The 9,820-nt window shown below is 49.3% G+C and overlaps 1 protein-coding gene across 2 annotated transcripts; it reads right to left on the bottom strand.

Annotated features, from left to right (window-relative positions):
- Positions 1-2,140: 2,140 nt before the first annotated feature.
- On the bottom strand, positions 2,141-7,720 carry si:dkeyp-72g9.4 (uncharacterized). Of its 2 annotated transcripts, none has more exons than XM_064325430.1 (2): positions 7,572-7,720; positions 2,141-3,222 (listed from the first exon to the last, which is right to left on the bottom strand). In XM_064325430.1, the coding sequence occupies exon 2, from the start codon at positions 3,218-3,220 to the stop codon at positions 2,321-2,323; it is 900 nt and encodes a 299-aa protein (XP_064181500.1). In that variant the 5' UTR covers positions 3,221-3,222; positions 7,572-7,720; the 3' UTR covers positions 2,141-2,320. The 2 variants fall into 2 exon arrangements, with proteins under 2 accessions (XP_064181500.1, XP_064181501.1); XM_064325431.1 differs by lacking the exon at positions 7,572-7,720 and adding an exon at positions 5,817-7,507.
- Between the last annotated feature and the right edge of the window lie 2,100 nt (positions 7,721-9,820).

Consider the following 9,820-nt stretch of genomic DNA (forward strand, 5'->3'; position numbering starts at 1 on the left):
CTCACCTGCGACAGGTGGGCAGAGCAAACGCTAAACCAGAAAAGTGAAAAGATGTTTTGAAGTGGTACGACATGTTTTGTTCAGTTGTTTTTTTTTATTTTTTAAATCATTCTGCACTCCAAAAGTACCATGGCTGTTGTTGTTTTTAATAGACTCACATGAGGTGCAATGCTAGGTGGTTTGCACAGACCTTGATTTCCCAGAGAAGTCTGAATATTATTGGCTGTGATTGTAGACTTGTTGTTTTGAGAGCCAAAAGAATTAGAAAAAAACAGGTTATGTTTATCACATTCTGGACTAGTAAAAGGTCTACTTCCCAAACAGATAATCTCCTCTGTTTTGGGGTTGGGTGAAAGCTACTCAAACAGCCCGAGTCGTCCTCACGGTCTTGTGTTGGTGAAGCTACTCAAACAGGATCCTCCTGATGTTCGCTAATGCTACTCAAACAGAATTCTCAGCCCTAGACCACATTTAGGTTTGTGAGACGTGTTGTCTCTGACAAAGCCAGTATAATGCCCCCAAAAAACGTCCATCTGTCGTGACACAAAGACGTCTCTGGACAGGACACAAACACAACATAAAAAACAGAGTTTATTAAGTCATTAACCAATGGTGGACAGAGGTACAAAAACATTCAGAGTATCAGATCACCGTAAAATACTAAATTCATCACAGTTTTCTGCCATTACATGTGTTGTCTTTTATATACAACATGTGCAAATGCACACCAGAGGCAAGATAGTTCAACTCAGAAATACTTACATGATCCCAAGGTAATCATAATAATAATAATAATAATACACAAAGATACAGTCCAGAGAAATGGGGGGGTATTTCACAAAGCCGGTTTACTAAATTAGCTGGAAAGCTGCGCTGAGTAAAACCCAGAAGAGCTCTTCTTCTTCAGTCCATGGTCCAGATTACGGGACAGTTCCAGGTTTTACTCAGTGCTGTCATACAGCTAACTCAGTAACCCTGCTTTGTGAAATACCCCCCTGAACTGGCGAATGAGATGCTGACCCTGAAATATGGATTCATTGTCTTACACACATTTTAAAGCACAAAGGAAAGACCCTCCACAGAACCATACTGACCCCTGCAGGGCCCTTCCCCAGCCTTAATTTAAGCGTATGTTTGAAACACAGCCCTCAGTATTCTTTACAAGTCACATTGAGTACAACACCTAATATTTTACATTCATGCTCTACTGGGGGGAGTGAAGAAGTCTAAATGAATGTGGCGCCTTGCTTTGCCCCATTCTGTCCGAGTCGGATTGGAGCAGGGGAAAGGTAGCCTGAGGAAGGCGTCTGTTCCGTCCAATTCCCCCTTGTCGTGAAGAACAATCTCCCGCCCCCCCCCCCCCACTTCAACCCTGTTTGGTGGAACCTCAGCAGTAATACTTCCGAGCTTCCTTCCCTCTTGTCGTTAAAAAAGTATACATATAAATCTCCCATAATCCTTTGCAAGGTTTCTGAAGCTCCATAATTGGCCACGATGAGATGCACAGAAATATTCGATATTCCCTTAGTCCCAATAGCTGCCTTCAACTCATAGGCCAATACGCCTTTCTGACTGCTGGCCCCTATGAGATTAACAGTGCTGCACTTGAAACGCCCTGGATAGCAAGGCTTTGTCAAACAGAAAGCTAAAAATACAAACAGAAATTACATCAAGTCAAAGTTGAGGTGTGTGACACAAATGCCACTGTCTGCCTCAAACTATAGTTTTGCATACACGTAACACTCCGAAGTCTGCTTTTCAGCTGATGAGATTTTTACCTCAGTTCTAAGAAAACGTTAAGTGCTCTCCACAGGCAGGGATAATGTCAGTCTCAACCTAAGACACCAGAAAATGAAATTAACATTGTTATTTACTGTATCTACCTACATTCAAGCACGGAAGGTAGATCTCTGCTGTAATAAGTGTGTGCAATAATTATGTACAGTGTAGCATAGAGCACAGTTTTATACTCAGAATATTATATTACATTTAATTAGTAAAATCAGCAACATGTTTGCTATGGAATGTAATTTCACTCTTGCTTGCATGCGTGTGTGTGTGAGCGCGTCTCTGTCTGTGTGTTTGAGCGTGTGTGTGTGTGTGTGTACGTGGTGTGAGTGCAGTGGGTGGTGCAGTGTGTGTGTATGTGCACGTGCCTGTGTGTAAGTGTGTGCATGTGCATGTGCGAGCGCGTGTGTGTGTATATGCATGTGCGAGCGTATGTGTGTGTGTATGTGCATGAGCCTGTGTGTAAGTGTGTGCATGTGCATGTGCGAGCGCGTGTGTGTGTGTATGTGCATGTGCGAGCGTGTGTGTGTGTTTATATCTCAGCGATGGTAGGCAGCATGCAGGCTCTCATCCGGGCCTCATGCCAGGCATTGCGACAGTCCGCGATCCAGCTGGAGATCATCGACTGTTTGTCTGCTGGGCCGCTGCAGTTCTCTCTCTGTCCAGTAGGGGAGCACCTGCCCGTCATCTCCTGGTCACCCTCAGTGGACAGTGTGGTGACGCTGGGCTTCTTCCCTGGGCTTCCCCCCGTTGGCTGGTCGCCTGAAGGGGCAGGGGCAAGGGGCATGTCCGCCAACCGGATCTCAGGGCAGCTGCTTTTGCGGTGGGCGTGGCGTGGGGAGCAGAGGCGGGGGAAGCTCTGGGACCGAGGCAGGGGGCGGGACCCCGGACCCCTGGCTCCTCTCTTCTCGGGTACGCCGCCCTCGCTCAGCCTCCCCTCCGTGTCCCGGGCGACGCAGGTGGACGAGGCGGGGCCGTCCCGGCGACCCCCGTACAGGACCTCGAGGGGGTCGGGGGTCGCCCGGCAACCGTTGCCACGGCCGCGGCTTTGACTCGCCGCCACGCCCCCGGGGAGCGCGTGCGGCTCCGCCCTCTCTTTCTCCTCCTCCTCCTCCCGGTAGCCTCCGCCGCCGACGCCGCCGCTGCGGGTGGTGGGGGTCAGGGGTCGGGGGGGCGCGGGGAGGCGGGGGGGCCTCCGGCCGGGCTTCAGGGCCTCCAGCTGGCCCAGGGTCAGGATGTCGCGGTCCGGCTCGCGCAGCGGGAAGGCGGGCCGGGCCAGCTGGCAGATGGACAGCAGGTAGTCCTCGGAGGACAGGCCGCGCCGCGGGGCGTGGCAGCTGTTGGCCTGGTTCATGTCCTGCAGCAGCTCCTCGTGCCCCTCCCGGATGGTGGGCAGGCGCTTCTTGGCCAGGAGCCTGGACCGCGGACGCATGTCTGCGGGGGAAGAGGAGGGGGGGGTGGTCAGTCAAAGTGGGCGGAGTCTGCGTGTGAAAGTGGGCGGAGTCTGCGTGTGAAAGCGGGCGGAGTCTGCGCATTTGCGTGTAAACATCGTCACAGGACCCCGAGTTTCGCAGGCGCTACAGGGCACAATGAGCACAGGACGCTTTTCATAACGACCTGTGGCTTCCGTCAGACGCGCTTGTGAAACAGAGCGGTCGCTCCGCCAAACTCTGGGGGCTAAAGGACCCACTGGTGTTAAAACAGCTCCTGAAAGCTCACACGCTCACCCCGCCTATTTCCTGTTTCGCTCAGGGGAGAGCGAGGGCTCGTTACAGAGTCGCAGGACCGTCCCGCTCTGAACCCTCCCGCCCCGACCCAGTTCCAGTCCTGGCAACCGAGACGGGTCAGATCTCGACTACCGGTTCCGTACCTGGAGGCCGGCCCGGGCAGCGGTCATGTGACATCTCGGCCGGCCGCTCATTGGTCCGTTGTCGGCCACGTCATCCTCGCTAAACTGGGACAGGCCGAGCGGCGGTATTCCCATCGGAACGCCAGGGAATTCTGGGACAGCTGTACCGGAGCACGCGACGCAGCCAGCGCAGAGGGCTAAGGCGTGCCGATGTGCACCCCCCCTCACCCCCCCCGGGATCTGGGACAGGGACCCAGACCACACACATGCTGTTTGCACAGACTCCACGGACACGCAGAGACACAAGGGGCGGCTCCACCCTGCGCTCGGCTGCTGCTGCTCCACCCTCTGAAGAGCAGCAGGCTTTTTTGGAACGTCTTGGAAGTCAGTGTTCCAGAATTCCGCTGTCGTAAATGACCAGCAGTGACTGGCGATTGTTACATCACAGTTATAATGTTCAGCTAAGAACGTTCCAATCACATATTTGCAATCTCACACCTTATAAGGGTTAAACGGAACACATCTCAGACTGGCCACATTGTAACTAATCAAGGAATCAAATTTCCCCTCTTAGGTTTCAGGGCTTTTCAGTCACAGACAAGGCAGATAGCCAAATGAAGGATATCTAGTGCCCTTTAGCCCTATGATAGCCTCTCTGGAGTAGGGCAAACTGACGGGAAACAAGTCACCCTCAAATGCTCAGATAAGTGGCACAGGAGGAGAAAATGGGGCTCGATCACAAACTTCAGCTCAAGCAATGCGTGGATACTCGGATACAAACACGACCAATCGTAGTGCTTTGCTTTGAAGAGCAGCAAAGTGAAAAAGCAACCATTGATTGCTTCAAGAAAGTCAGTGATTGACAGCAAATTGTAGCTCCACCCATTTTTTCCCCCCTCATTGGCCGCACATTTAACGTCCCTCCTCCCCCGTAATCATATGCATCATCACCCACAGACGCTGCCATTTTATCCATCCGAGTGCTCATTTTGCAGGAAGCAAAACAACGGAGGCAAAAACGGCAGTTCCACGTCCCCGATCGATGTTAGATCCGGAACCACACACCCTAGGGGGCAAGGCGCACGGTTATAACGCAGACCGCACACGCGCGCGTGTACACGGGAAATCACGAACAGTCCGCGGGCTCTGGCTACCCCACGTCTCCATGGCAACAGAACCACGGACAACCCCCGGGGATGTCTGTGTCCGTGGCAGGAGAGCTCCTCCTCGGCCTTTCCCCCCCGGGGGGGTCGAGAACCGCGCGACCGCGCAGCGCCAACCCCCCCACTTTAATCGGGGTACGGAGAGCCAATTAAACTCTCCAGCATCCACCCCTACCGCCGGGGACAGCCACGCACACCGTGGCATGGCACTGCAACAGGAAGGAATCGGGCACATTGTGCACTATGAGATGACCTATATGGCTAACCAGTGACATCACGCAATGTAGCCACACACTTCTGCTCTCTCTTATTACAGGTCCACATGCACATTTAATACAGACGCACATGCATGAATATGGACACGTTCAATGCAAACGATTACACGTACTGAACGTTTGCATGTAGTATACCACCATACATGCAGAAACCAGCGCTGGTCAGGAGCACATAATGGGGTATACCACATGCATAAATATGGACACGTTTAATGCAAATAATAACACATACTTAACGTTTGCATGTCGTATACTTCCATACATGCAGAAACCAGCGCTGGTCAGGAGCACGTTCTGCACGCACAACCAAATTAAATCATAATAACGCTGTTTTCAGTGCCTGTTTGCAGCGGATCTCTGTTATGTAACCCCTCTCCCCCCCTCCCTCCCAAAATTTCTTGTTTGCAGCTTGGCAATGCTGCATGCAAAGATCAAAGTGTTCTCAGCCCCTAGTCTTAAAATGTAATTCATACACAACACCCCCCCCCCTCCCCGTCACACATACCCATCGCCACTTTTTTTCTGCAGCTCGCTGCGTTTGCACGTAGCCTTTCCCGCCGCGCGAGGTGTTTTCCCTACATTCGGTAGTCCGGTTATGCAATGCCGCACCTGGATCCAAGACAATGTCAAGGACCCATGCATCTCCATGCAGAGATGTTCCATCATCCATTTATTGCTTTTATTTTTAATTTTTATATGTTTTTGTTTTTGCGATGCTCGCGGCGGTGGCAAGAGTCTCACCTGCACGTGTGTACCCTTCTCTTCCTCTCCTCGACGCGCGTTCTCAACGCACCGGGTTTTAAAAAAATAAATATATATTTTTTTAGCTGTATCGAGCGACGATCTTACAGTTGTCTGTGTCGCCGAATACCAGTCCCTGGCTGACGACCGTTACAGAAGCGGGGCTACCTCTCATCAGCCCTGGAGCTCTCGCGCTAACGCTCTCCCTCTGTCCCCCACCCATCCTCGGTTTCTAAAAATAGCAGCACCATCCATTTGCAGTTCTTGAACACTCTCATTTGACGAATGGATTTTATTGACAGAGCGAAAGGGGCGGGGACATATATGGAGAGAGGGCGGGGCTTAAGACGGGCGGGACAAGGGTAGATAACGTTAGCACGAGGTACCCCGTCCCAGGCGTGGATGCTGCATTAAGACATTTTGCCGGACCCAATCATTAACTCTTTTTTTCTCTCGATGTCTCTAAAAGTGAACATGCCACATTTCTTTCTCAGGGCCGAAAATGAATCAGTCAAAAGATTTTGTCAAAGAATTAAAGCCTGAATTGACAAAATGCCTACCCGTTCGAGCTTTTCTATCATTATTATTATTATTGCTACTACTACTAATATTATCATTGTTATTATTGTTATTTTACTATTTTTAAATCGCAGAGGTCGCATACAAAATTCGTATGCAGTACAACCTAAATGTTTACATTTTGAACATATCGCCAATTTTGCCCAAGACGCAGTAGAAGCGCCCCGTCCGGTTAACTGTAACAATTAAAACCCCAGAGGATTAAACTCCGTCCCACTCTGGCACCGTTTGAACCCCTCCCATTCACAACCGTATGGAGCGACGCCTTTCCCCCCCTCAGTGGCCCCGAAAAAAAGCACAGCTGTACGTCTGATCCTCGTTTTAGGAAACATCTTCAGTGCCACCGATGCACATAAGCAGCAAGTAACACAGTTCACTCTCAATTACTCGTTTCTAGAGTAGACATAGCCTACTGACGATGTTTCTTTAGCAGAGCCTAATTCGCACGGACTGTGGATTCGGGAGTTTGCACCGCTATACAGGTGCACGGTGGTTTGAACCCTTCGCAAAAGTTATAGCCTAATTTGACTAGGCTATTTAGTTAGCAAGCAACGAGATGCCCACAAACGTCAGCGTTTTCCGAATATAGTCGCTGTGCAGAACCACTGGAGCTCTGCCGAGATGAAGATCAGCGAAGATTAGCTGTTAAGAGCAGTCCAAATGGTTTGTCAACGGCCAGCGGACCACTGTTAGTACTGATTTTCAGGAAAAAAACAACAGCCGCCTGACCAGTTGACAGCTGTTCCCGACGGCGATCAGTCCGGTCCTCGCGCACGCCGAGGGCTGCAATCATGAGATGACAAAATTCTGTTGAGGCCGCGCAGCAGCATTTACACAGCTGGCCGCGAGACGCCCACGGCTGTTTACAGTAACCATCCTGCAAGACAAACACGCGGTTTACAGGTATCCGCGCGCAGTACATTTCCACTAGCGGCAAACGTCCCGTGTTTTTCCACCTCACCAAAAAATAAAAATAAAAAATGCAGTTAACACCACAGCCCAGCCCAAGGAGTAATCCCCAGCTTCTTAGCTAAGTCTGCTGTCAGTCGTCAGTCGGAGAAAATCCATTCAAACCCTGCGTCGTAGCTTTGCAGAAAAGAAAACAACTTTTTGGCAAAAAAACAAACAAACAAAAAAAAATTGTAGAAAAAAGCGACCGGCGCAATTGTGCTTTACCTGCAACGAAATCTGCTGTCTTCTTCGGCGTTGAGAAGTGCCCGCGTTTATTGACCTGGAAACTATAGTCCCTAGTTAAGACGAAACTGCCAACAGTAAAAGCGCTGTGCTGTGCCGAAGACCTGTGTTTGAGTCAGAGCGCGAGCGCCCGTATTTATACGCTCCAGCTCAGCTGAGCCTGGATCGGGAAGAGAGGAGGAGGGTGGGAACGACGATGGAGCGGCGCGAGGGGGGGAGGAGGAGGGGGTGCGTCGTATGTTTGGCTCCTGTGGACGACTAAGTGCCAAAATGAAATAAATAATTAAACAAATACATATAGAAATATATAAACAAATATATAAATGAACAGGTAAATTAATATTTCAATTTATTTTAAAAAAGAAAAAGAAAAGATTCACACCTCAACATTATAGTTTTTGAATGACGTGATCTAATTTCGTAGGCTAATATGTTGTATTTTCGAATGCCTGTTTTCATTTCATAATGACACTTTTCCGAACGGCTTATTTCCGAATGGCGTTTTTATTTTCGAACTCCTTTGTCATTTCATACTTAAGACATAAAAAATAACATTCATTTAATTTTAACGCCTTTCGTCCTCCGCAGACTCCAGCCAACGCATCTGGTTCATACCCACGAATCACCTCCCCCTTCAGCACTGTCCACCCCCACGCAGACGATCGTTCGTTTGCAGAAACTACACATTTGAAACCTCATTCGTGTTATTTGCATTTTGTTCAGCATTCGTACAGACATTCATTCCGTGTCTTTTTTATTCACCGTTCAATAGAGTAACGGTCATATTTTACAGTCGATAGGGCCTATCAGGCCATAGTTCCGCATCATTACAAAATATCCATAAACATTAACTGTGCGGCAAGAGCACAGATGAATAAGCCCTGTCACTGTGAGATTGCGTTGTGTCGTTGCGGAGCATAGCATACTGCTCCTGGCTAAATAATAGTTTTACGTCCACACATAGATCACACGCAGTGTATGCGAGTTAAATGTGCTCGGAGTCAATCTAACTCTGAACACATTGCTGCGTGTTGGCTGAAAGTCTTTGCACTCATGTATAATGCATAATCATTGATGTAATGGCCATTTGGAGAAAGAATGATAATGGAAAATCTGTGGGGTGGGGAGTGGGGAAGGAAGCCCATGCCATATTTGTTTTTGGATTTCATGCCAACTTCTGCTCTTTGTTTATTATTATTTTTTTCCTTCATTTTAGCCCAATCATTTTCATGATTTGAAAATGTATTGTTTAAATTAATAGATAAATCAGTAAATGATTGGTGGAAACATGAAACTGTGCACAAACACACACACACACACACACACACACAGACACACACACACACACGCACACTGGCTCTCTAGGACTATCACCGCCCACCTCTGCTGCAGAGTGATGGTGGTGTCTCTGTATGTGTGTATGTGGGCTAATTATGCGGCATAGCATTATACACCTCTCTTCTTAGGCGTGGGGAGCAGGGCCGTCGTCAGGGGGTTTGCGGAGGGGCATTTGGGTACATTGTTCCAGGGCTGCTGTCGAGGGCGGGGGGGGGGGGGGGGCAATGGTCTGTGTACTTGTGGTAAACATTACACTCCCCAGAAATGTAATATAACTTTATCCCAGGGCCAGAAAATTCACCCAGCAGCAGCCCTAATAGGGGGGCAGGGGGGCAGGGGGGCAGGGGGGCAGGGGGCGGTGCGGGGGGGGAGACTTGGCAGCCTTTCTGCTGGTCTTTGTCCACTGCTAACACCCACTAGTTTGGTTTGTAACACCCCACGTATTTTCACTGGCGCACTCCGGGGTCAATTGCAACAACGCTGAGCTCAGGTTTAAAAGCCTTGACCACAGAGCCGCATCACAAATGGAACGGCTACTCCCTATTTCACGGATCCAGATAGCTGCGCCAGTTTTAATGGAGCTCTGTGATCTAGGGCTGATGATTGAAGCCAAGTTTTAAACTCCGCTCTGCATTTCAGCCTCTCTGTGCACCTCAGTGTCAATTATAAATGATGATCAAATATGTTTTCTTCGAGCCTTTCCAGTCAGGGCATTTCTGGTAATGACTTTCTGTGGCCTAATGGAGTTCTTACTGAAAGATTACATTTTCCCTGCCCGGTACATTAACGGAGAAGAAAGCTTAAAGTTTTTTTTAGGGATATAAAAGACCAATAAAGCCTGGTAAATACATCACAGTTTTTGTTCCAGCTCTTTTAACTGCCTTGTGGGGTGT

The sequence above is a fragment of the Anguilla rostrata genome, chromosome 3 (genome assembly GCF_018555375.3).
Source record: "Anguilla rostrata isolate EN2019 chromosome 3, ASM1855537v3, whole genome shotgun sequence".
Taxonomy (NCBI): Eukaryota; Metazoa; Chordata; class Actinopteri; order Anguilliformes; family Anguillidae; genus Anguilla; species Anguilla rostrata.